Source organism: Cebidichthys violaceus, unplaced genomic scaffold (genome assembly GCF_023349555.1).
Source record: "Cebidichthys violaceus isolate CVI_PGR_0920_01 unplaced genomic scaffold, fCebVio1.0.p SCAF_9, whole genome shotgun sequence".
NCBI lineage: Eukaryota > Metazoa > Chordata > Actinopteri > Perciformes > Stichaeidae > Cebidichthys > Cebidichthys violaceus.
The window spans coordinates 13,759,494-13,786,803 of record NW_027176975.1 but is presented as its reverse complement, the minus strand read 5'-3'; the positions used below and the strand labels follow the sequence as shown (position 1 = coordinate 13,786,803).

Genomic DNA, 27,310 nt, shown 5'->3' with positions numbered 1-27,310 from the left:
AAGCATTTGTATTCGAATCATCTGTAGTCTATCACTAGTTTTTGGGGCTATATTATTAGATCTCATGTTAATTGAATTACAGCTCAGTTTCTTAACAAACTACACAAATGCAGGTAAACAGTTCTCAGTCTCACATTTCAAACTTGTAGGTCAGCTTGCTGTCACACAGGGCTCTATCAGGCCATCTGTCAAGAACTCAATAAATTTGTCAGTGGAAAAGAAAAAAAAGAAAGAGCTGAATCCAATAAATCATAACATAAACAAATCTAGCCATGGGTTGACAGTGCTGTATTATACTTTGGCTAAATCCTGGGGGAGTCGGGATTATCCTGCAGTATCATTTTTTTTGCCATGTGGTTCAGGCGAATACAAGCAGAAATATGTGTCTGAGTGGGAAGAAGGGGATGTGATGAAAAAAAACGACACTGTTTATCTTGTGTGCATCTGCGAATTTAAGCAAACTCAAATGAATAAATAATGCTTATAGGAAATATTAAAAAAAATTACAAAATTAGATGGACTCTATTTGTGACTTGAATTAAAAATCCAAACCAGTTGTTTTATGCTACTTTAGTATTCAGGGCCCTTAGGCCTGAGGGCCCTGCATCTCATCCCCTGTTTGTTATTACAGCAGTGCACCGCCGCCTGTTTGCCTACTGTGTGAAATCACAGGGTAACAGTATTCACTGGTTAAGGAAAGAAGGCAACTAAAAGAAAACGGTGGGAAACAAAAGTTTCGAAAGAAAAATAAATCGGTCAAATTACAATTGATTATTTGCAAATTGCCGAAGTGCAAACCTTCAGTGAGCGTCACTGCTGATCCACGACCGGTCAGCGGCTCCGTTGAGTCGACGCGCTCTGCCGTTGGAAACCTTTTTACAGCCACAGTAATGATTTCTCTCAGACGTCCATGTATGCGGGCTAAACGAAGAAGGACAAACAGCATTTCCCCCGGTTCCTTGAACGTATTAAGCATGAGAAACGGTGCTGCTGCTGCTGCTGCTGCTGCTGCTGCTGCTGCTGCACATCAGTGTCAGTCTGGTTTAAGATGCTCAAGCACTCGGCAAACAAATTAAAGAAGCCTGTTTTTCTTTTTTCTTTCATTCAAGCTTTTTACAAAAACAAAAAACAAGCATCATGTAGAGCTTGGAAACACTCATTAAAAGATCAAAGTGTGTTAACTATCAAAGTCCTCTAGCCATGCAATTTAGGGAGCCATTATATCTTTGGTTTGCTGAGTTTTTCCTTTGAGGATTTGAACGGTTCTTCTCATTTCCACTCAGGTATTTTATTTTTAAAAGGCTTATCTTTGCGCGTTGTTTTTGGGCAAAATTGATGTGCTCTCATTTCAGTTGAAGCAAAAAATAATTATATGAATGTAGCTTTTATTACAGTCCACATATTCATATTTTAATATGTTATGGCTTTAAGTTCAGGATTCATATTTTCTGTGATTTTTGCAATACGTTGATTATAGCCTCCGGGCGAGTTTGAGGCCTGACTCAGTGTGAGATGTGTGAGTTATTCTCTGGGTTGGAAAATTAATGGATCCTGCGTGGCTTATAAACAGCGTGATGTTAATGTAATTAAAGTAGACAATGGTCGATATGTTTATACATATATTTTGATTTGATGGATGCGTTTCTTTGGATTAGATTGAAATGTAACGAAGTCATGAAACAATTTGCTGCGTTTAATGTATCAAGTGTCAGTTTTGTTCCACTCTGGTAATTATGTATCTTTTCAGGACAGGCCTACATTCATTTATAAAGACACGTTATTTTAAATAGCCGTAATACTGATGAATGCATGGTGGTAGATTTATTTTCGTTTTTTTAGCGCACTTTCACCCAAACTTTCTGTCTCTCTTATTGTAAGAAATCAGACAATTTTACAGGCAAAACTGTTCGTATGTTTCCGCAAAAAAAATTTAACTCTCTCCCTCAAACATTTCAGTAGAAAATCATATTGCTCTTCTTCTGCATTCAAACCTAATTTATTTTCATATTCAGAGTCATTATACACTCACCGTGAAAACTAATCGAAATCACAGCAGCCTGCAAGAATGTGCGCTACTATAAAGGCGCATTATAATGGTCTCTTACCTTTCCGATGGATGCAACAGTTCTGGTTACTTTAAAGTAAATTGCTTAACTTAAGGAGACCATTGCTTGCTGTATGTACTGCACACCTGCTGCAACGGGTTTTTTCTTCTTCTTCTTCTTCCTGCCTTATAGCGGCAGGCGAGGGAGGGCTCGTCATGTAGAGGCTCATTAAAACACCGCCGGCTAAAAGTTGGCGGATTGATTTATTGAATGAATGTTTGATGTCCTCATACACACAAGTGACCTGGCCGATAGGCTAGCGGCTGAATGGACGCAGGGGGAGGGGGACGTTACACGTGATATATTAGCCTATATGTTTTTAAAAATGTATTGATTATATTGTATAGCACTCAGCTCGTAATGCTTCTTAGTGGTAAGATAATCCAATTGTGTGTGAGGCGGAGGTAATTGACCCCATGCTGATAGAAGTGCCTCAAATAGAAGAAAACAAAAACAGCTAAGCCAGCCAGGGGTGGATGACTTCATGACTGGCAGCAGGTATACGGACTGATTCTGGTTTTAACAGAGTAAGTGTACTACACGTGTCATTCACTGACAAATATATACTCAATATTCATATTATATTTATTTGAGCTTTAAATGTTCCTGCGTTATAATTTTAAAAAAAAGTGACAATAGGTGAAAACACTCATTTCGTTTCTGTGTTCTGCTCCTCTGGATCTTTTCGATACCTTCAGCTGTTCTCTCAGTGAACGGCAGAGGGCAACGCCAACAGTCCGCTCTCTGTTTCTAAACTGGGCTACAGGTCATCGCCTTGATGCTCCACAAAAGACATCAAAAACAACAGCTAGGCTTTTGGATGGGAGGTAAACGCTGCGCAGAGATGTGCAGAAAAATGTGTTTCCTTCCTTTATTCCTTTCAATATAATACGTAATTGGAAATATATGACAGATTTCTTTCCTGAAGATTATCTCAACTTATTGTCATAATAAATAGTATTACCACCGTTGCTGTCGTGTCAGTCATACTCTCTTCATGTCTTCATACAATTAAGCAGCAGGTAGTTATTTTTTATTAAGATTAAAATGAAGGCTGCCACGAGCTTATCTGATCATAGCTATAGCAACACTGCTTTACAATACGGCTCCTTAAGACGTGTGTCCCTTGTGTCCGGTCCTCAGTGCGTTTCCCTGCCTGTGTCTGTGGCTATAGCTTATTTAAAGAACTTGATAACAATGAGCCTCTCATGCAGCGTGTCATGAGTAGCAGCGCACAATCCCTTTAGCAGCTCTGCAATTTCAGACAGGCCTCAATTTAACACCCTCTAGGACCTTTGCAAACGTCTTGATAACACCTTAAATACATGTACTGATCTCTCATTAATTATAATATAGATATATAATTTTAAAATAACGCTCATTGTTGTTTTGGGATTTTTAAGTATTCAGATTGGGTTTGACACGAGGGCTCATTAAAATATATAGCTGCTGTGTCCCTGCAAAATAGTTACAGGACAGGCCTGTATTATTATATTATTACTATTATTATTATTATCGGGGCTTCTCCCTGACCCAGAGATGGATAGGCATGGTTTGTGGTGCTGGACAAACCGCTGTTATCACCACTGATCGCCAGGTGCATCAGCTGAAAGGGGACAGCAGCTTCAACTGGAAACAATACACAAAGGAGCAAGGAAGGCATGTGATGCTGATCGGTATTTTTCAGATACTGACGGAAATATAAATATTAATTCATGATGAATAAATCATGTTTATTCTCTCACTTCAAGATGTTGCTAAATGATAACATAGAATGTATCATTTTCTCAGTAAGACCGTGACATAATACGCCTAATGATTAACTTATAGTGTATTATTATCTGTTGTTATTATTAGTAGTAATAATAGTCGTCTATACATAGGGTTATGGGTTATTATTATTATTGTTATTGTTATTATGCCATTGCATTGTTGCTTAGTGGACAGTGTGCAGTGCACTGTACTCCTCTCCAATAGCATCCCAACGGCAGTGAATGGAGGAATGAAAAAAGTGTAGCCATGCATGCAAGAGTGGGAGGATCCACTCGCTTCAATCTCGATCTCAGACTTTTGCAGCGACAGGGGCACAACCAGCCAACCGTCTCTGCTGCTTCCTAAGAGTTACTGCCGGGACATATACATACATACACCCTCCTATTTTTGGATTTGTTGTCAAGTTGTGTCGCTTCCTTTTTTTGCCACCTTTTAACAAAACTGTTATTCCGTGAAGAAATCAACCAGCTTTCTCCCGTCGGCTCGAGGACGAGAAGTTAAAGCTTCCTCAGTCCTCAAATCATAACAGGTGACTGTTGAGAGAGTCTTTTTTTCTCCACGTTTATTGTCTCCTTTCTGTCTCTCCACGCTTCTCCTGACGCATCGGGGGATATGTGTAGCCGGTTTACACTTGCCTCTGCCGTTTAACTATTGCGAGCATCAGAGTCGAGCTTTTTTTGCGTTCCATCTCAGCGCATTCTTTTCTTTTTTTTTTTTTTTTTTCCTCCTCCGAGCTGCAGGCTGTGTGTCAAGCGGAACTCGAGCGCTCTCAACAGGTCCCAGCCTCGTCCTCGCTCTGCCTCCAGACAGCTGTGTGTGCCCGGGATTCTCTTGTTCGAGTTTGACCGTATTCTTATGGATATTGCAACAGGTCTGGTGTCACTGGAGCGCCTCTCCACGGGAGCACAGTCCGAGACGTGCATCATGCTGGACGGCATAAAAATCGAAGACCATCCCCTGCGATCGGGACAAGCCACGCTCGGAGTCATGCTCGGTGAGTCTTCTTCTTCTTTTACCCTAAAACAAACCTCAGCGAATCACTTTGAACTACATGCACAGGTCAAACACAACCCTGTCATTCCGGTCTAGGTGCCATTAGCCTATACTGTGCATGCACACTGCTGTTTTGCTTACGATCATTAAAAGTTCATATTTATGAATAAAACAGGATTAAAAAAAAATACAGATAATAATGAAAAATCTAGTTTTATTTCAATCTAATTGTGAAGGAAACCCATCACGTGCGACTCAGACTTGTGGAAGCTGTTTGTCATCTGCAACCCTTATTGTAGAATAAATATTACATTACATCCTTTTAAACATACTTCTCTTATTTGATTAAAAACATACACGTCAATTGATTTATTTATACTGGCAATAATTGGCTTAATTTATTAATCAAACATTACAGCTCTTGACTCAGGCCTTCTCTCTTTTCTGACGGGCCCCAACTCCTCTGCCGTGTTTTCCAGGGACTGACTGTCATCATCCCTCCGTGTGTGAAGGATGCCAGCGTCCCATCTCCGACCGCTTCCTGATGAGAGTCAACGATTCCTCGTGGCACGAGGAGTGTTTGCAATGCACCGTGTGTCAACAGCCCCTCACCACCAGCTGTTACTTCAGAGAAAGGAAACTTTACTGCAAACACGACTACCAACAGTAAGCACAATCCTCTGAGAAAAAAAAAGCTCTGCTCTCCCCCTTTTTCTCTGCGTTTCTTCAAATTGCTTCAATGGTTTAAAAGAAGAAGAAGAAGAAAAAGACACCGTGATGATTTTGGTTGGCCAGGAGGCCGTGTGTGTGTGTGTGTGTGTGTGTGTGTGTGTGTGTGTGTGTGTGTGTGTGTGTGTGTGTGTGTGTGCCAGTCACAGTGCTAATATGAAGTTATATATGAATTCTATAAGATTTAACAAACATAGCTATCAACATGAATATGTATTAAACAGTTGTCATTGCTTGCTCTGCCGGAGTTCAAACGACCTGCTTGCGGCCGCATTATAAAATCAACACGAGCAAGTGGAATTAAATCAGAGCTTTTTTTTTACCTCGCTCAAACATTTTGAATTATGAGTGAGATATGGAAATGTCCGCAGCAGAGTGTTCACACTGGCTGGTGGACGCTCGGCATTCGCGGTCATATATTATTGTCATATATGGTTTTCCTATTGTCACGGTGGCCCACGGTGTTTCCACATTTGTGTGTGCGGAACGAGCGCATTTCTAACAAAACTGATGTGATCCAACGCAGGCCCGAGAATGTGCAGGCGAGCAGTCAGTCTCGGGTTTTTATTCTGCTTTCTTGTCAGGTATTTCCTGGTTGCATCATGTGGCATTTCCACGTCCGCATCAGCCGCTTCAGATTCATTCAAAATATGGAAAATATAATTTCTGTAGGTTTCTTTATTGAGTGTGAATCCAACACGCACTGTAGATGTATTTTCCGATCGTCCCAAATTCACTTTTTCTGTCAGTCTGATGCCTCGATTTTCCTTAAATATTATTTTTAAAATGTTGTTTTTATTTATTTTACGTTACCAATCAGTCGTGTTTTTAATTTAATGTAATCCTATTTTTTATTTAATTTCAGGCTATTTATATGACGTGTTTTTTGCATGCGGTATATGAGACATGGCAACAATTTAACGTAATGAAAAACAACTTGCGCTTTTTATGTCAGTTACTACCTGCAAGCTAAATGCCCTAATGTAGATTTAGTAAGTAAGTTCATAATTAGAAGTTTCAGCATTTGCGCACCCGTGACTCAAGTATACACAAACACACGCACACAATTTTAAAGCCATTAAAAATGTAGTGTTAAATTATCCAGTGTTAAATTGCAAGTTTCACATTTTAAAAAAAAGAAAGAAATCGAATTCATTTTGGGTTTAAATGCTGGAGTTTTATTAAAACAGTAGACCACTGTGATTAAATCCAGATTGTTAATTTGATCCTTTATTCTGTCAAATTCACAGCAACACAATACATAGCAAACATAATTATTAATATTACAGCCACTAAAATAATAATTCCAGTAATTATAGATAAATTGAAATAATTTAGGAATTGCCCCCTTGTGCTTTTTGCTTTATAGGTAATTACAATACATATTTATATTGGGCCTGTGACAGGCAGTAGCATGGCAGCCATTAGCCATGGAGTAGGATAAATTAGTAAATTGAATTAGAAAATTATCACATAAAATCAGCAGCGATGGCAGATATAGTGACACAAATATTGAGGCTAAATAACAGAAGTAACAACAATGCTGTTTGGCCTGTGAGGACCCCGGGGTGCCCTGTGTTTCTCATCGCATGAGCGCTTTTCATGCTTGTCACTACATTTTCAGCTTTTTGTGTCCGGCCTTTTTAACAATTCTACTTCGATTACCAGGACATTATGGCTCTCTGCTAGATACCTTGCAAGCAACAAAGAGTTACATCTATAGCCATGCGTGCCATTCATCCAGCTTTGTGACGGCAGTGTAGTCGCCTGATAACAATGGAAAATTCATAGCAGTAACTCTGGGATACCAGACCAGAGCCACGGCGTCACGGCTCAGAGGTGGCTGCAAGCTGAGACTGTCCGGCAGGGAGAAGGATCTCTTTCTCATGCCTGTTATATAGCTCTCCATTTGTATTTTTTTTTTTTTTTGGGTGTGTGTAAGGAGAAGAAGACAGACATAAACATACACAGACAGATCTCTTTTGCTTCCAAATGATACTCTTTCCTGGCATTGAGTTTGCAATGTGCCTTTGAAGCACCATATTTGGTGCACAGCTGACCATTTCTCCCGTTTCTCTGAATGCTGTGAGCTTGTGTGGCAAGTCTGCTCACCCCAGCCAAACACAGCAACCTGCTGGGCAACGTCCTGCTCTCACACACTGTTATTCATCACATCTTTTAATTCTTCACCCTCCTTCCCCCACTTATCTTTTTTTTTTTTTTTTTTTTTTACCCCTCCCAGGTTAAATGCTAGCTGGAGGGTCCCTCATCACATAGACAGAAGTATCCCTTTTTTGTTTATTCTATTTGCATTGATGGGATACTTAAAGATGTAATTGGCACCTTTTTGACTTTTATGACACCCATTTAAGAAGCATTTGTCAGCCCACAAACTGCTTTGGGCTGTGTAGAGAGCTCCTTGCCTTACAGAGGTCTTCGTGCCTAATTACATTCCTATAGCAACTGATTCATGCCCCGTAATCAGCTCTCACTAGCTATAATAAATCAAGGAATTGGCAAGCAGTCTTATTTTTGCACCTTTGGAACAGGTTTAAGTGCAGACGGGGGAAAACAATTGTGTACTGTGTTATTAAAACTCCCACCAACACAGTTCAACACATCTTGCTCCATATAGTGCAATTATATAGTAACAAGATTGGATTATATCGGCCTGTTTTTATGCCAAGCAGCTGCCCTGTATTTATCGTCCCTGTCTTGATACAAAAATTGTAAATTAGGAATATTTTTGATGGCTTTAAGATTCAGATTCCAAAACAACCTCACACGTACAGATTGTCATGCTTATTTTCCAGAGGTGGGGGGGGGTATAATTCAATATATGTCAGAGGAGGAGAAATACAGTAGTATAGCGCTGCCTTTTGCAAGAATTTTTCAGAAGAAGTTTGATAGAATTGAAAGCAAAAAGGCAGAGCTGTCAGTTGGACGGGAGCCATAGCCGCAGAGGAGGAACAAGCTTGAACGAGACGGGCGGTATGTAAAAGGTAGAGTGGAATTACACCACCTCGAGAGAGTTTGTTGTGCCCTGGTGTTTGGAGGTCAATTATACATCATTAGGAAGAGGGAGATCTTTTCCCCAGGGAGACCTTTCCTCTAACCAAGCAGATGCTTTGAAAGGAGCCATGTAATAAGGCCTATCACTTGACCAAAGTGTTGGACAACACCCCTGTAATGGACTGACTTGTTAGAAACTGCCATGGGCTCCATCTACAAAACATAACATTAACTGAACTGTATTTTACACCACGCAGTCTACGTTTGGGTCCTGATGATCTTTAAACTTAGCATTTCACCGTGGAATTTTTTTCTTCTCCTTGCTCCGTAAACTTTTACTTTCTTGCAAAATGTTATTTTGGATACATCAGCATGCAGATTTTTCCAAATTTTCAAATTCACGTGCCGTAAGCAAAATTAAATTCAGGTCACGGTAGTATGAGTAGTAGAAAAACACAGCGGTGATGAAGCCATAAAAGCAGAGCTCCCAGAACCTGTCTCACCTCCCATGTATGCTGGACGATCCCCCGGTGTGCTGAGAGGTGCTTTTTTAGAAATGTTTGGAGTGCCCTCCTGTGAAATTGTTGTTTTTTAATTAGCTGTGCTTGGGACTCTGCAGCAGTGTGTGCCGGATAGATGCTGACGGCTGGGTTTCTGTGTTAGCTCACCGAGTGTGTGTTTTACTCACTCTAGGGCACTCCCGCATGGCCTGGCACTTTGTGAATGCTCATACGCACACCCCAAAAAAAAAAAGAAAAAAGAAAAAAAGAAAATAGGATGTACTTTGTGTTGTCAACCCAGCTGGGTAGTTTTGCAGTTAATTAAAGACTGTCCTCAGTTCTTCTAAAGTATTTCAGGAGCAGCTCTGATATGTGGGTGTACGTTTCTTTGTGCAATCCATTCTAACTTTCAGTTATACTTTGTTTTTGTTTTTTTTAATTCTCCCTAAAAAGGATAAAAATGTGTCTTTAGTCACTGCTCTTGGGTAAATAAAAGAAGGACCTCTACAGAGAGACAAATCTAATGTTAGAAACACTAAGCCAGATAATATTGCTTCAGCTTGCTGGGGTTTTTAGTGCTCGGCAAGGAGCTAGCTGAAGCTGGCCCCGTTCCTCTGTAAGGAAGTATTGGGTTTTATGTCAACATGGCTCGGCCTGTCCCAGCAGCATACTAGGATGCATCATCTGTCATCTCATGGTTTGCTAACTGTCCCCCCCCCCCCCCCCCCCCCCCCCCAGCATATTTAGACCCATTAAAGGACCTGTTGGAGTGGTATTTATTTGCATCACTAGCTACCACTTGGATTCTCAGTTTTTTGTCCTTTCCGGTTCCCACAAATAGCTCTTGAGTGATAAATATTTGATTTAAACGTATCGTTTTACATGAACCCTTGTATATATGGATTGTGCTGTTATAAATTTTACACCAGCTACATCTATGCAAGCTTCAATAGCCTTCTGTTTATATTCACTTGATAGTTTTTGTGAGGCTGTCAGTAAATCTTAAGTACAAGTATTATGTTATGAAATCGGGGGATTTCATGAAGGTTTTATTATATAGGCATTTCTGTGTTTTAGTCGAAATGAGTGGGAGCAGTATGAGCGTGTGTGTGTGTGTGTGTGTGTGTGTGTGTGTGTGTGTGTGTAGGGGAGCTTTAAGTATACTAGTGTGTATGACTGTGTATGTAGCAGCAGCTGGAACACAAAGCACTTTGCAGGATGCTCTGGGAAGCCACAGAGGCTCAGCCACGGTAATGCCCATCACCACTTTAGAGGCCAGACTGGTGGCGAGGGATGTGGAAAGAGGTCTCTGTGGCTTTGTGTGGGGGAGCTGTAGTGCAGGGGAGGAGAAGGATCTGCAGAGGGATCTGCCTGGTGTGCTCACATTACACTGGATGATAGCAGAGGGGTGCAGAGGAACTCAAGCATGCAATTTGTTGGTAGCCACAATTTAACCTCATCTCCTAAAGCCGGCTGTTAGGCAGCCAGTGGGACATGTCAGTCAATCGGGAATGCTAATCAGTGACGGTGGAGAGAAAGCCCTCGGCTCGGCAATGTAGTGATTTTCATTACTGGCTCCAAGTCCACGAGCCTTCAGGTTTATTTTCACAGCATGACAACTCTTCATAACAAAAAGGAAAGCAACCACAAACCATTAAATGCAATTTACAAATTAGATTTTGGCTAAATCTGTGAAATACTGTAATAGCTTTCTTAAAGTAGCCAGCAGAGGAATACACACACTCAGCAAATGTTTTCAATTTCAATTTGCCAGATTACATGTTTAAATCAGAAGAATGAGCATTCTTTACCCGCTGGATTTTTGCTGCACTGAAATTATTCATTTCAAATATAATTTACGGTGTGTGTGAAAGTGTAACATTTGCAGAATTATTTCTGCTTGTTTCTTGTATTTTTAATGACATTTCATGTTTCTTTGTCTCATTCTGCTTCTGTAGTTTGGAAATAGCCCACGCTTGTTTCTTCCAGGCAGCCCGGTCGAACGTGCATGAGAAATTGAGACACGGCCTCCGCTGCTGGCTCGCAGTATCGCTGCTGGCCCCAACTATGTATATGTGATCCCACTCTGGAATGTTTTTCCAACACGTAGGCTTTTCACAGAGACACTAGAGAGGACTGGCATCATAGTGGCAAGTGCTGCATTCAGACTGTTGTGTGCCCAAGGCTTACTCTCACACTCACGTCACACATTCTAGCTCTACATGGGAATGGGCAGAGCAGTGTGTTTGTCTACATATACCCCAGGTTTTTGTGAGGGTGTGGACGTGTGTGTGTGTGTGTGTGTGTGTGTGTGTGGGCACTTGCTTCCTCTCTCTGCTGCTTTCTTTGTCTCTAATCTAAGCTCCCTCCTCTGCCTCACATTTACTGTCCGTCTGTATTTTAAAGATATAGTTCAGCACCTCATCTTAGTTGCTACATGTCTAAATTTCAGCACTATAGATTTTTGTACAGATACACATTTCTTTCTTTTTTTTTCTAGCTCTTTTAATCTTCATCAAATGAGATTAGCCCCCAAATACCGGTATTCCTGCCCAAAGTGACTGACAGAGATTTGCACTTTTATCATTAAGTGTGACACTAAGCTGCTCGAAGCTTTGTCTTCAATGGAGGGTCTGACGGAAACGGGGGCTCCTAATCCTTTTATTTGTGTCGGACCCAGAAATAGGGAAGAATGGGGCCGGGGTGGGATGGGGCTGCCGAATGCCACGGCCCTTCAGACCCGGCCTCCACAGCCAAGTGAGCATGAGACTCATCCTATGTGGTCTATGCACTCGAGCGGACGCATACACACTCATGCGCACACAGGCACACATTTGTGCATCTACAGTATGTTGAAGTGTGTGCTCAAGCAAATGCACACAATCATGAATACACCGTCTTGTGTTCGAACACATATGTTCACCCACTTCTGCGTCCAATCGCAGATGTGCCCACACATGCACAGTCATTTTGTGACCTGCTCACAGCAGAGCATGTGACTGTCTGTGAGTGCATGGGTTGCAATAGCAGGAGGTTCAGTCTAGGATGAGATTAATAAAGTTTGCCGGTTCCCTGGTCGAGGTCCAACGCTAGGCTTTTGTCTGCGGCTCACATCGGGTTGTGGGGCTTCAGCTCCTTTTGTGTGTGCACTCTTGTGGTAATCCATCTCCAGCGGGAGTCCCCTGGGGCACTTTATTTACTCATTCAACTGTTTGGAAGTCTGTTAGACTGCAGATCAGATGCAGTGAAACCAATGTGATTACTTTAACCAGCACTTGCAGATTCCTGCCCAGCATCTCCTCTCACCCGGAGCTGGTGTGCCCTGCAGGTGGGAGGGAAGGTCCACACTGGCTCATCCCGCTCTGTCTGTCCTGTTTACCAGCCTGGTTCGAGGGCTTATGAAAGTTCTGCATTAGTTATTGAACCTCCTGTGCCTACACACTGTAGAGCTGACTTGAGTCCTTTATTATCCTTGTGTATTTGAGTTTATTATTTTTCTCCCTTGCATCTGAAAAGATGTGAGCTCCAAAACTGGTGGCTGACTGAAATTTGTCTCTTTTTCGGCAGATCATAATTCAGCGCCATAGCAAGTGTGGTGTCCCAGTGTAAAAACTAACATCTATGTTTTATTGCAAACAATGAGATGGATTTGGTTATCCATCCATCAACATAAATCCAGAGCTATGTATTTGGGACTAACCCCCCATGTTAAACCGTTGCAGGCTGTCAGGCTTTCTGAATTTACTCTCCGCCTCTTCCCCCTGGCGTGGCTGGGGAATATGGTAGAAATCAGCTGCCAGGACCGGCATCTACAGTGAGAGCTCCCTAAACTCGCTGTTTAGAACCAACCGCTGATTGGTGATGGCTGTCTTTGCAAGGAGAGTAACCCCGTATGAAAACAGTGCAGATTGAGTTTCTATGCAGCTGACTCTCAGTCACTCTCCTCCTCTCTGACCCCCCCCCCACGGCAAGCCAGCGTGATTTGTGCATGAGGTCGCTTGACCCATGGAAGCTTCAAAAAGCAGCGAGGGGAAATATTTGGATGATCCTGATGGGGGAGTGGAGACGTGGGAGGGAGGCAGAGATGATGGGGGGGCTTGGTAAGAGCAGAGCTAAGCGGTGTAAGGCAAGGCAGATGTGGAGTCTCTGCAGTGCAGCCGTGATGACAGAGAAGTCTGTGTGGAGAGAAGATGACTGTCCATCTTGGACTCTTATCCAGACACCCACCACTAGTGTCCCTTAGGACAGCTGTAACAAAGACATCATGTTCTGCATAAAACGGTGGCTAACAGTAGAGGAAACCGTGCACAAGGGGGTTGGAAGGAGTTGCAATAGAAGAGGCATTTTATCATCAGGTACCATGCGCTGATACTGATCGTCTGTACCTCACCCCCCTGCTGCACACCCCCGATCCCTTCTCCTCTCCCTTTACCTTTTCTTCTGCCGGTTGGATATTAATGTTTCCCAGAAAGCTGTTTCTCTGGAAATTCCATGAATCATGAACACTGCAAAATGATCTGGTGTCTATGAAATGGATGGATAAGGGGATAAAACATAAAGATTTTTCAAAATGTTTTTTGTGCGTATGTGATTTCGTAGTGCTCTCAAGATGGAAATTTCTATTCGGTTGCCTTTATAAGAAAAATGTGTTGCTGCATTTGAAGGCTGAGTTGTTTGCTCCATTCATCTAAATTTTCTCCTCTAGCCGATAGGATTGTTTGATTCAACCTCACGGCCTCATAGCACATCATTTATGCACAAAATCTGCCTCTGGGGCCAGTTCACTGGAAACCCCATTGAACAGAAATAGCTGTAGTAGACTGAGGCTTGGTGCAAACCCAGACTCAGCAGTTAAAATAGCAAAGCTTTGGTCGGAGGCAGCTCCAATCAGTCTTTGGCCTCTATGCTTGTCGCTGCCTCCTCCTGAGAGTAGGTGGGTTGACTGACCCCTAGGGTGTCTGTCTGCCTTAACGCCGGCCCTGCAGGCCCAGCCTCACAGGGGAGCGCCAGCCCCGGGCCGGAGTTGTGCTCTGAAACCAGAGCTCCAACGTTGTGTTGTGATCCCAGCTGGAGAGACAGCTCTGGCTCTGAGCGAAGCCCTCTCGCAGCGTGCAGCCGGGGTCACCGGTGGCCTCTCAACCTTCATCACTCCACTGTTCTTTTGCATAACACCGACTAGGACTACATTATTTATTGACCCAAAGTCTTTGGTTCTTCTAAGACTCTGTCTAGCAACAAATATCAATCAATTACATCTATAGAATGGGAGGTTAAGCTACACAAAATGTTAGTTCTGCCTGTGCAATTTTCAAGATGAATGTTTCACATAACTTGTACTGTCAGCAATAGCACTCTGTCAGTGAAATACAATGTCATCTGTTATGTCTATGTTGGATGGTCTTACTTTAAAACTTTAATCTGTAAAGTAACCATAAAATCTGGTTTTCGGAAAAACGCCACTTTTGAGCCTTTGTGGTGTGGATGTGTCTTCAAGTCTGTGTTTTTGGAGTTTCTCAATACAGCATGTTTATCATATGGTATCCTATAGGTTCCAGCTTCGCTTTGCATTCGATCGTGTTTTTTTGCATTCCTGTGTGAACGTGCTTGCATGTGTGCAGCCATATGTGTGTGTGTAGCGTGCCCTCTTGCATGTGTGTAGTGGGTCTGTCACTCGGCCAAGCATTGGACATGCTGTTGGCAGGCGACACAGTCTGTGGATTCTCCTCTTGGTCTTGCTGCTCTGGAGGCAGAAAGTGGTGCGTGCCACCCAAACCACCAGCCACCCCCCCCCCCCCCCCTTTCTATCATCAGCAGACCGGCCTTCTCCCTGCTCTCCATGCTCTCCTTTTTCTGGGCCCCAGAGCCTGGGCTGTGGCCTGTGGATGAGTGCTACATCCTGGCTGTCAGCACAGGGGTTAGCTGGGGATTGGCCTGTGGTGGAAGTGCAGTATCAGGCCCTGTCTGTCAGCTCCTCATTCCACTTCCTCCCGCCCCTCAGCGTGGGCTGCAGTCAGTGGCACAAACATACGGCGAGCTGTGACTGCCTCAGATCTCTGGCTTGAAAATGAAAGGATCACCCTCAGAATAGGCATATTCATAACCATGCCAATGAAAAGTGGCTGTTTAAAACCCTTAAGTGCTCGGGTGTTGTGTTTTTAAACAGACCGCGAAAGCTTTGACATATAGTTTACTATTTCACCCGGTATTTCATTTCAGGTCGCTGTCTGACTTCCGAGGAAGGACCACTCACCCATGTGTGTGTTTGCATACAGTTACAGCTACCTGGCAACCATTTTTTACTGGAAAGACCTATTTCCATTTATCAGATTGATGAATGTTGTTACTCAAGATATTTCATAAACCTTGTGGGATATATATTTTCTGCCAAGATTCAGATTTTGTGCATATACATGGAGCCTTACCTTCACTACATGTGTACAGATTATCTGATACGTACGTACATACATGCTTACACACACATGGACACACATCTGTACTGCACATGGTCGTTGACAGGCCTACACATGTCGGAGGATTTGCGACTATAATCAGATTAATTGGTCCATCTCTCCTTGGAAACATCACACATACACATAAAGGCCTCTGGTAGCTTTCAGCTGGATGCTGCTTACACTAACCAGAGGCCGGGCAGCAGGCGTAAGGTCGGCAGGGTCGCAGCACGCTCTCTGGCATCAGCATCTCTTTATGGCTTCCATGTTCGGAAAATGATTACAGCACTTACAGCCTCGTTCTGTCTGACAGAGGAGGAATTTCTATCTGTTCCTCTTGAGGGTTCCGGCTTATTTAAGCTGCACTTTCCTTTTGCTAGTTTTGACACAGAGAAACCTTTTTTTTCCCCACAACGTAAACATGAAGGTTGGTGTTGCTTGGCAGAAGCCTCGGCGTCTTCAAAGACAGTGGCAAGACATGCTTGGCCTTTGCGATGAATATTATAAGTACATTAACCATAATCCTTATTAACATTCTCCAAGCTGCATGCAGGTTCAGCGCCTCAGTACGCAGTGTATGTTTTTCTTATTGCCCACAAGTATGTCTATGTTAGGGACTATCTACACACATGCTGCCATTCATGATTTTATTATAGGTTTTAGCCTCACCACAACTCATACATTGGAAAGACTAATGCTTTCTGTCTCCTTTTCAAATTGTGTAATCTCATGTTCTCTATATATACTTCTATTGGCATGTATTTTAGTACATATTTAGTGTGTTAAGGGCAACTATAGAGTCATCATTACTGGCAGTAAACAGTGTTAATGGTCGGTGATTCACAACCAGGTGTACTTGTGCCCAGGGGGTACTTCAGGTACTTCAGTATTTCAGTGGGTGCGTGTAAATAAATTGCAGAAGCACAAGTAATTTGGGAAAATAGAAATAACTGTACAATTTGATTTAACAAAAAATACTGCTACAACACGTGAACACCATACATTGTGACTAAGAGTAGGCTCTATGTGAAAACCAGTAAAAGAGTAGGTAGAATTGTAAGTTAAAAGTAATAGAGGAATTGTTAAATTAGTTAGCTGAAAGTAATGGACAAACAGTTGAAATATCAAAAAGTAACAGGGACGCACCGAAACCACGATCAGATATCGGGCAAATACTGACTCCAATAGTTGGATCAGGTATTGGTGACATTGGGGCCAATTTATTCCAAGTCAGTTCTTTTATATACTATATACATTATAAAAAAAACAATTCAGCAAATTTATATCTATATTTTAATTTGTTAACACATAATCTTGTTTTACAAAGCCAGCTGTTGCCTTAAACATTAAAGAATGATCCCAGTCCCTGCCACACAATGAGGCATATATCTTATAAATTAAACTCTGGTATCGGATCTGTACTCGGTATCAGACGATACCCTAAGCCAAAAAGAGTTGTATTGGTGCATCCTTAAAGGATAAACAGTTGAAAAAGTTAGATAAAACGAATAGATATACAGTTGTAATGGTTAGCTAAAAGAAAAAGAGGAACAGATGTAATGGTTAGCTAAAAGTAGTAAGCGGTTGGAATAGTTAGCTGTTAGGTAAAAGTAATAAATATACAGTTGAAATAGTAAGCTAAAAGTATAAACATGTTTAAATGGTTAGCTGTACCCTAAAAGTAATAAACAGTTAGCTAAATAATGGATAAACTAATGAATAAATGGCCGCAACACCTAAAAGTAGCGAATAAATGGCCAAATATTGTAACGACCACTGTTGTATCATTAATAGTTGAATAATATCACTTTTAAAACTGATGTCACTGAAAGGGTATTATATTAGAGTTCATGTGACAGGGCCACTGATTTCAAGTATTCAAGTACCAACTTTCTCCCAAGAATAATGGCTGTATGAATTTTGTTTAGTGTCATTTATTTTATCCATCTCCAAATAGCAGTGGGTTGTGGTTTATCAAGTCAAATTGTTAAGCTGTCAAAAGACCTTCTCATAGGCTATTTCATTGTGATTGTCCAAATGTTCTGGCTGCCTGCTCTGGCTCATGTGGTAAACCTGCGCTGCTGCTGGCACTTAAGACCAGCGAAACAACCCATAAAATGTTTTTTTGCAAATAGTCTATTGGCCAGCTCTGTTTTTTTCACACATTCTGGCTCTAATACGCTCTGACACACCCTAAACAACCACCCTCTCAAAGAGTACATCTAGTGTGGAGTGGCGGTTTGGTGTCCAGGGGAAGCCTGTGGTTCTGGAGCCAGAGAAGGAGTCGTGCCCTGCCGTCCCACAGAGATGACAGGAAGATAAGAAAGAGAAGTGGCCTCTCTGCACAAAAACATCCCACCAGGAACTAACCTAACCTGGGGGAGAAATGGAGGGCTTCAGGGCTCTTGTCAAAATCTATCCGTACTGGAAGAAAATACACAGAAAAAAAAACACAGTTTCTTCATCAAAGTGAGGATTCCTTAATCAACGTTGACTAGAAACGTTAGTCATTCAGTAGCCATCAGACTCCACTGTAAGATGTTCTTGTGGTATCACAAATATCCAGTTTATACGACAACAGCATGCCTCTGTATGTCACAACTTTGTCTACAGAACAGCCACAGAAATAAAGAGGGGGCGGGGGTGGGTGGGCGGCAAAGTATAAGCGACAGACTCTTGGCAGACATAGCCCCTGCAGTTATAACTTAGAATACCGCTTATACTTTGCAATATTTGAAAAGGCGAAGTGAAAAGGTAGCCATTTCTCCGAGATGATGCGTAATGAGGGAACCGTAGGGAAGGAGGAACAGCAAGCGGTTTCTGGAAGCAGCACTAACACAGGGATCAGCAGCATTAAAAGAGATTTACACCCCCAGCTCTTTAACAGTTTTCTTTTGCTCAATGGTTCCTCTTTTACTGATATTTCAAGGAAGTAATAAACTGCACAGACAAGCCTTCGAGTGGCTTTGAAACATCCCTCATGGGCAACAGAGGTCCATCACTTCTATCACAGTGCCTTGGCTCTGCGTCATTATTTCTGCAGAAGTCAGCCTGTTTCTCTCTGTTAACAGCATTTGGTCTCGACTGGATATTATGATCAGCTTGTTGTTGTTTGTATCAAAGAGATGTTGTGTAACTATAATACATCAAGCGTTACTTCCCCCTAAGGGTAAGTCAGTTAAACATTTATCTCGTGGTGCTTTTGCTGTGTGGTTAAGGCCTACAGACTGTTTTTCCTGACGGTTAAGTTCTTTTGAAGCTGTCTGCATGGTCCAGAATGAGGCCCTGCACAGTGTAAGATGTCATACTCCCACTGAGCTGACCAACATGTTCTGTGGGCCTTGATGTGCCCATAACATTTAATGGTACTTTGGCAAATGTTAATGGAAACTCTTACTTTGCCTAGCAATCACATTGCCTTCCCTTCTCTCTGCTTTAAAAAAAAAAAAAAAAATCTATTTACCATAATTATTTGTTTGCGTCTTTAATATACTGAAGAATGGCTGAGAGCAAAAGAGAGGAAAGAAGATGCATTATCTGCTAATTATTAAGATTAAGGGTGGGATAAATAAACCAGAACGAAAGGGAACATTTGTCTTGAGTAAGGCATGGTTCTCTGCGTTCTGCTACCCACAGCATGGATCTTTGTTGTCTCGCTGGGACAGCAGAACATCACAGAGTGTCCTTTTGGATGTGGAGGTGGGATCAGGGTTGGGCCAAGTACTCAGGAGGAGGAGCAGGAGGAGGAGAGGGGTAGGTCATGCCATGGCACGTAAGTCTCTCAGTGTGGGACGAGGAAACATCTCGACCTCGCACAGGTTCAAGAAGAAACAGCCTGCTTCTGATTAGTCACTCTGATTTGCAGTGATAAACAATTCCTGTGGTCTCCTGCTCAAAGACACACCACTGGCAACGATTGAGTGTTCACGGGTGGTTTGTGTGTTTGTATGTATGCTTAGACATGCAGGGTTTGAGTGTGTGCTTTTGTGTGTTTAAATATTTCCAAACATTAGATCTAAATAATCAGTATCTTACCAAAAATAGCATGAATTTTGATTAATCTGGTTGGATTTGGTCACCAGTTACATCTGTACATGCTTGAAATGGAGTAATGTGATGTTCTTACGGTCTAGCATGACATCAGAGTTGTAATTTGCAGTCCAAAACATGAGGGTTTGTGGTGATTGTATTAACTGGGGTGAGATAGTCACATGTTTCAATAGCAGAATAGATTAAAGACGTGCATGATATCTCTTCATGCCAAATCTGCAGGCCACAACGTCCCAAACCATAACCAGAGAGTGATGGAGGAGTTTGAAAACATTTCACTCAGAGAGTCTGTTGTCTTCTTTGCCCTTGCTGGTAACTGGCCAGTTTTATCTGTTGCTGCACTTCCGCGCAGATGCCTGGCATCGAGCCTTGGGGTGATAAAAATGTCTACAGAAGGTAAGTGTTTATGGTGAGGATCCATAAGGTTAGCGGGATCAAAGCTCTGTTGAAAGGACATTAAGCAATGAAACAGGAATAATAAACAAAACAACCGTTTAGTCATACAATCAGATTTATGACATCTCGAAACCATGTCAGGGAGATGCAGGTTTTTGTCGGGCTGTTCTTTATTGCTTTGCAGTCAAAAAAACAGATGATTTGAGTAAAAAGAACAATAGCAGTGAGGAAGGTGGGGAAGCATAAATATACAGTATACAGATATATATATATATATATATATATATATATATATATATATATATATATATATGTATATTTGTGTGCACTATATATTGCCCTTCTGTTATTTTCCCACTGATTGGATGAAATTGTGTTTGACGTTTTCATTCTCAGGGAATTTCTGGGGTCTGTCTTATGAGAGAGAGTATTTTGGCGTCAGACAGAGCCTTGTGTATGACTCAGGTCGACTTCTCTCTGGCGCTCGTCGACCGGGAATGGTTGATTGAGTTGACTGTTTTAGCTGCGTATGTTCACACTGAATCCCCCAACCCACACTTCATGCAAGATTACACAGAGGGGCAAAGTTGAGGAATCAATTTGACATTTTAGACCTTAGGGAAGGTAAACCATATGTTTGTTTTTTGTTTTGTTTTCTTATGTGCTCATGTTCAAATCAGATTTTGGGAGTTTGGCCGCTTTATGAGCCAAAATAGTAAGCCATTTTTTTGTGTGTGTAGCCTGTAGGAGTCCTGCAGGAGTGGGAGTGGTGTACCACCCGGGCCCGTCCTGTCCAGTCATTTGCTTGAGGCTACAGCTTTAAGTGGGAATTATTACTTGGGAGATAAGTATGGAGATAAGCCGGTCGTGGCCTGCAGAGATGTATGAGGTGTCTGGGCACTGCGAGAGGTGCACCTGACCCGGAAATGAATGGTGTGAAGGTACAAGTGCAGCACATGAACCTCCTTTTTCATCCGGCCCCTGTCTTGTAAGCGCAATGCCCCAGATCATGACACAGATGTTAAATTGTATTTTTGTGGGCTTATAAGATTTTATCTGGTGTTTAGGTTAAAACATCAGTACTTTGTGTATTGTAGTACTAAAGCTATACGGACTATGATGTGTGATAAGAAGGTTGAAAATTTTGCTTTACTCTTTAAATATGTAAAGTGTGTATTAATATTTAATTTGGGCCCTTGACTTAAAACAGCAATACTGTCCATGTAATATATCAAAATAATCTAAAAGTATTGTTATTACTCAATAATTACTAACTATAATGACGAGGTCTTATATGTTCATGGAAAGTAATAATGAAATATTAATCTTAGTTAAAAAAAAAGATCTAAAAAAGTCAGGTTGTAATTCCCTCAGCAAAAAGAAAAAAATACATAAACCTCCCCTGCCTAATATTTTGTGTACAATCCCTAAAAGCTATATTGGTTTACTTTTAGAAAAGTGAAATCTAAACATTTAGTATCTTCAGCTACACTGAATGCAAATGGTATTCAGTGCTCATGACTAAACACTTTATTTTCTTGACAATAATTATGAACAAATACAGAATTAAGGAATGGAGATTTTCTTTCTGTTTTTCCAGAAAAGAAAAGTGATTAGGTTGCCGTTTCACTAAGGTGTGTGGGAGAAACATTCATCTTGCTTGGTATGTTAATTCACAGCTCCGGGGCCTGTAGCAGCCGTCATTCTTTGAAGTGTCTCTTCTCCCATCAGGTGAACTTGTGGCCTCGTAGCATGTTTATATATTAGACAATCCCTCACATGTAGAAGATGATAAAGTTGACACGTTACAGGCTGTCAACGTTGAGGGGAGCGCCAACACCCCAACAAATTTGAGCTTTAAATATGATGACACTTACATGCCAGAGGAGTTTGCTCATTGGATGGCTGCCAAAAACCAAAAAGAAGCCAGACCAGATCATTATGATCTTACAGACAGTGACAGTGAAGCAAAGTACTTACAGGATCATTTTGTGTTTACCTATCTATCACTTCTTTCACTTACAAATCCCTTTAATCTATTTGATTCATTTTAAAAACTTGTTGTGTGTCTGTGTTGCACATTTCGGCTGGTTAGCTAACTGGAACATTTCTTCTTATCTGCCAATATTGCTTTTTTTTTTCTTTTTTTTTCACCAAAACTCTACTAAGAATCATTGTCAGGCAGCCAATTAATATCCAAAAAGGAAAAAGGTCACCCGCTGTTATGATTGAAGCGAGCACTGGTGGTTTGACCCACCGCACGAAGAGTTATAGGTGGCCGGTCAGCTTGTCAGTCAGGTTGGGTGGTTTTTTAATCATTTCATCTTTGCTGGGGGGCTCTCCTGAGACCCCTGCAACGTTTAGCAGTCTGCAACTCAGGACCCCGGGGCTCGTCTAAGCTCTGCCTGTATCCGTGCTGCCATTATTAGCTCTGCTCTCCAGAGCACGGCGCTCATCTCTCCCCTGAGAGGGCGGCTGAGAAATGAAGCGAGCTGGCTGGGCGCGGCAGTGGAGGGCCAATAGCCCGACATGGAACAGTAATTACTCCATTGATATTCCTCACACAATAACACTGTCATCTCTCATTTGCATAACCTCGGCTCTGATCGCCACAGCAGATGAATGCATATGATCTTGTCAGAAGGCTGCAGAAGTTTGGATGGCGTGAGAGTGGAGTGTTTTTTCACCTCCTTCTAGGTGCCAGTTTTGTTTCACACATGCAGGATAAACTCTTTAATTGCGATTAGGTTGGCAGAACGAAAGATGAATCCACGTTTCTTCTGTTCTGTAAAGGTGTCTGGCTCAGCCGTCTTTGTGGTATTAGAACATAAACAACAAAATGGAGGGAGGAGGCTGTGGTGTATCAGGTTTGTAACATTGTATGTGCATGTGTGAGTCTGCCTGAGAGAATGAGAGTGTGTTGAGGGGGTGGGGTGTCAGCGGATGTCATAGGGCCCTGTCTCAGTCCTTGGTTAATGGCCATTGGTCATAGGCTGTCTCCCCTTTATTTCTTTTGCTCTCCTGCTCTATCCTTCCAGGTCTCCCGCTGGAGCAGCGCCCTCAGGCACCGCATCATTTATTGCTGTCAGGAGTCACAGGGGAGAGGAGAGGGAAGAGAAGAGAGAGGGGGGGGGTGTGCAGGAGGAGGGGAGACAGGGAGAAGATGTGCTGCAGAGAGAAGCCAATGGAGGCGATGGGGAGAGGCAGGCACGCTAGACTGTCAAATCTCAGCCGTTGAATATTTAATGGAGCCTGGAGTGTTTATTTAGTTAGCCTGTCGATTTTTACCGCTCTGTCAATAGCGGCTCCCGTGTAGCCTGCTGATGATCTTTAGTGTCTCTTCCCCCAGGAGAGGCCAGGCACTAAATGCAATTATGGATTTTCCTGCACCGCAATGTGTTTGATATTTTTACTGATCTAATTTGCAATCTGGTAGTTTATTGTTTGGCATTTTAGTGGCGCTCAAGTGGCGAGGCAAATTTGATTTCCCCTCATAATTCTTTATAACTTCATTAATGCTGTTAGCACATTGGCACAGATCTTAAATAAAGCTAGAGAATCATCGCATGGATGAATGCATTCCTCATTTTATTGTCTCCTTGCCCCATTCTTTTTTTACTGATTCTGGTTCTAATTAAAAATCATCCTAGTGGTGTGCTGTCTTTGTGAAATATGAAATCATAATCTGATTTGAATGGCTCCCTTCACAGAGCCATGCATATTCAACCACACGCCCAGATCGGTTGTGGGCAGGATGAAACCGAATAAAAACAACTTTCTTTCAGTGGCATTCAGCATCTTCAGAGACAAATGAGCGTATTAGCAGCAGAGCAACAAAAGAGCTAAAATAATGCGGCCGATTGTCTCAGGGAGAGACAGTGTGGCTCCACGTGTTTCTGTAGAGCCGTAGGATTTTCTAGCCCTATGACGGATGTGTTAGTTAGAGGGGCAGCATTAGCCGTAATGCTGTTAGCATGTAGCCGTGTGAGTGATGTGCTAGTTAGATGCCCAGCAGTAGAGCTAATGGTGTTAGCGTGTTGAGCCTTCAGAGGGATGCAATCGGTTAGGCTGTGATGGATGATTGTCGTGCCGCAGAGGCCTGCAAGCCTCCTCATTCGCCAAGCTGTCAGCTTCTTAAGTGGACGTGCACAATTAGTACTGAAATCAGAGACCGCTTAATCTGATGGTAGGCTTTACATTCAGTAGGAAAAATGGCTCATCTAGCCGGTGGTGAGTGAATGATGGCCGCTTAAAAAAAAAGAAAAAAAGAAAAGAAGAGTCAAAGCAATGTGAGAGAGAAGGCGCTGATACACATCTTTCTCATTCAGTGTTCCAGCAAATCTACAGTCAGTAGTACATGACGCTGAAACTTGGTCTTGGTTGAGAAGCCATTGATAGAGGAGAGCTTTATTTCAAGAGCTTTATCCCACAACTTCCTCTTCGTTTCAGATTAAAATGAAATTATCTTTAAAAGGATCGAATGATCTGTCGTCGCCACAGTTCTGTGCTGCTGAATGACTGAATGACAGACAGATGCTGTTGTGTGTCATAGAAAGCAGAACTCACCTGCTGGTTCAGGGGTAAAGGACAGGGCACTCAAACACCCGCAAGCACGGGATATATCCTCGCATCATGCAGTTTCCAAAACAAACAGAGAAAATATCAAAGGCAGTGTAGCTCTGCCTCTATATACTACAGGTCAACAAAACCTGTTCTCATTTGGCTCGGCGCTGTGCACATACATGTCATTACATGCCAGGTTACCGGCTTGATTCATCTGTTGCTGTAATGACAGATTACATAATTGCGTTTTTGTAATGTCACATTTATTGTTTTAAACTTTTCACAAAACGATTTATTTAATCTAAGTAGGTAGTTTGCCTCTTTTGTCTAGCTAATTACTGTGGTGTCAATTCACATGATGTTCCAATGAGTTCTTGGAATTTACATGATGAGAAACATAATGATTTACTGATATTTGAAAATTGCAGTATGGGTTGAGTTTGATCGATAACTTCTATAAGGTAAGAGAAATTATTTACAGACAGTACTGAAAAGCCATCTAAAGATGCTCCATACATAAACTCTCCTATAATTCTGTCTCCATTCGCTATGAATTACGAGCATCGTACCATTTCTGATGATTCACTTGGAAAAGATCTCTATGAACATCTCTGCAGTGTTACCATATGTACTCTCTACAAACAGACAACACATTGCTTTTATTTGTAGTTAAGCCTGCAATTGCCTCTGTTATTTGAACACAAGCTTTTATTTTGTAAAATTTCTCCTGACAGCAAAGATCCCCTCTCTAATTGAGGACTGTCATCAAATCAGCTGCAACTCTCACCCCTTCCTCTCTTGCGTCACTTGTGGTTTCAGAAGAACGCAGACCCTCTCGGCCAAATCTTAATGATATGAGCAGAGATGAGACATGTTTGCACTCCAGCCATGTATAAATTTCATTGTCCTTATCAGCTCAGATGACAGGGGGAGGGAGGCTAAGGAGGATTTCTCTTGGAGCAGGAAATGTCATTTCTCTGTAATAGTTTATGATTCATCCCTCCACCTTTGACTAAATAATGAGGGATGACAATTAGAGCGGGCCATGAGAGTAGGAATCAAAGAGTTGAGATTCCCCTTGGCAGAGTCAGGCCTGTCTGAGTGTACTCCCAGCAAACTGGATCCAGATGTCGAGGTCTGTGCTGCCATAGGCTGCTGCTGCTGCTGCCGCCGCCACAGCCTCACAACAGGCTCTTTCTGCCAGCCAGCAGCTAGCCAGCCAATCTCTCTACCTCCATGCTCGCAAACATGACAGGAGACTGGGAGACAGACAGACATGTGAGAGCCTGGGACAGAGGCAGACAGACATGTGAGAGCCTGGGACAGAGGCCCCAGCTCCAAATAAAATAATTCCAGCTTGCGGACCTTGCAGAGCCAAGGGCTGCAAAGGTATAATTTCTTTGCACGCTGTGATTTATCTAACCCTCGGCCCGTGTCTCTGTCCTCTCTTTGTCTTCCCTTGTCCCTTAGTTTGTGTCTCTTACTGCTTACCGTGCATGCTGGGAAAAAAAAAAATGCTATGGATGTAAATAGGATTTTAGTAGGTTTAATATATTTACAGATTGGATTAATTTGTTGCAAGAGTACCAAAAGATATAAAATGTACTTATTTGTGCTTTGATTATAATCCAACTTTTTTCTTTTGCAAAAAGAAAAAGGTACAGCCCAAAGGTCGCTTGTGATTTGATGTGTCTGTTGGCGGAGAAGATGTGGGTGTGAAGTCGCGGGGGGTCGGGTGTTGTCACTCAACGCGGCGGCTGAATCAATGATCCGGTGTGGCAAAGAAAAGGCCAGCAGAGCGCTATTGATATGTTTAACAAATTAGCCCTGATGACGGCAGGTGTGATTGTGAAGCGAGGCTCTGGGGTCAGCTCGTCATATGGTGGCTAACAGACACGATATTGCTGCGTGTCCTGATCTCTCCATTCCCTCACAATGGCATTAGGGGCACCCCAGGGAAATAAAGAGTCCCACTCCCCTATCCCCAGTGCTCTTCAAATTAACTCCCCAGAAGGTTAAGCTCCCTGATTCATAATTATTCAAGCCTACCACCAACACCACCACCCTCTCCACATCCACTTCCCAAACCCCTCTCTCTCTCTCTTTCTTTCTCTCTCTCTCTCTCTCTCTCTCTCTCTCTCTCTCTCTCTCTCTCTCTCTCTCTCTCTCTCTCTCTCTCTCTCTTTCTCTCCCTGCCACTTCTCCTGAGTGGCACTTGGCTTTTTGTGGGAAAGCCCAGGAATTAGATTATCTAAGCCTGACCTGTGAACGTACAGCCAGATGACGGGAGCGGGATTGGACTTGATCTCTGCCTGTCTAGCTGTCTCTCTATTCAATCTAGCTGTCTGTCTCTCATTTGGTGTGTTATTGCTTGTGAGCGTCCCTATGGATGAGACATTTTCTAGCCGCAGCTATTCTGCAATTGCATATATAGCTCTCCTAGGAGCGGCCAGTGTCAAGAGTACATCTCACTTGCATGGACATGATTTGAATGATACGAGGTGCTATTGGCCTTCAGTTCTCCCTTAGAGGGCTTGTGACATTGAATATGTGCCACCATTAAACAAAACATAGTGACTGAAGATGCAATGGCTAAACAGTCTAATACGCTCACATGATTGCAGTTTGAGGTTCTTTCCTCTTAGGGTATTATTTTTGCTTAATATCTATGATCTTAAAAGGAATGTTGGCGGTTGAAAGCAATGCACTCTGCTGCTTTCAAAAGCACTTCCATTTGAAA

General features: G+C 42.4%; 1 protein-coding gene across 3 annotated transcripts in view; it reads left to right on the top strand.

Annotated features, from left to right (window-relative positions):
• Positions 1-27,310, top strand: part of lmx1bb (LIM homeobox transcription factor 1, beta b) — a 54,927-nt gene that overhangs the window by 5,592 nt on the left and 22,025 nt on the right. Inside the window, exons 1-3 of one of the 3 annotated variants that reach the window (XM_068704225.1) lie at positions 4,200-4,407; positions 4,750-4,872; positions 5,351-5,537. In XM_068704225.1, coding sequence (XP_068560326.1) covers positions 4,803-4,872; positions 5,351-5,537 — 257 coding nt within the window. In that variant the 5' untranslated portion in view covers positions 4,200-4,407; positions 4,750-4,802. Of the gene's footprint in view, positions 1-4,199; positions 4,873-5,350; positions 5,538-27,310 lie in introns of those variants that run through there. The other 2 variants (XM_068704226.1, XM_068704224.1) reach the window with 2 other exon arrangements.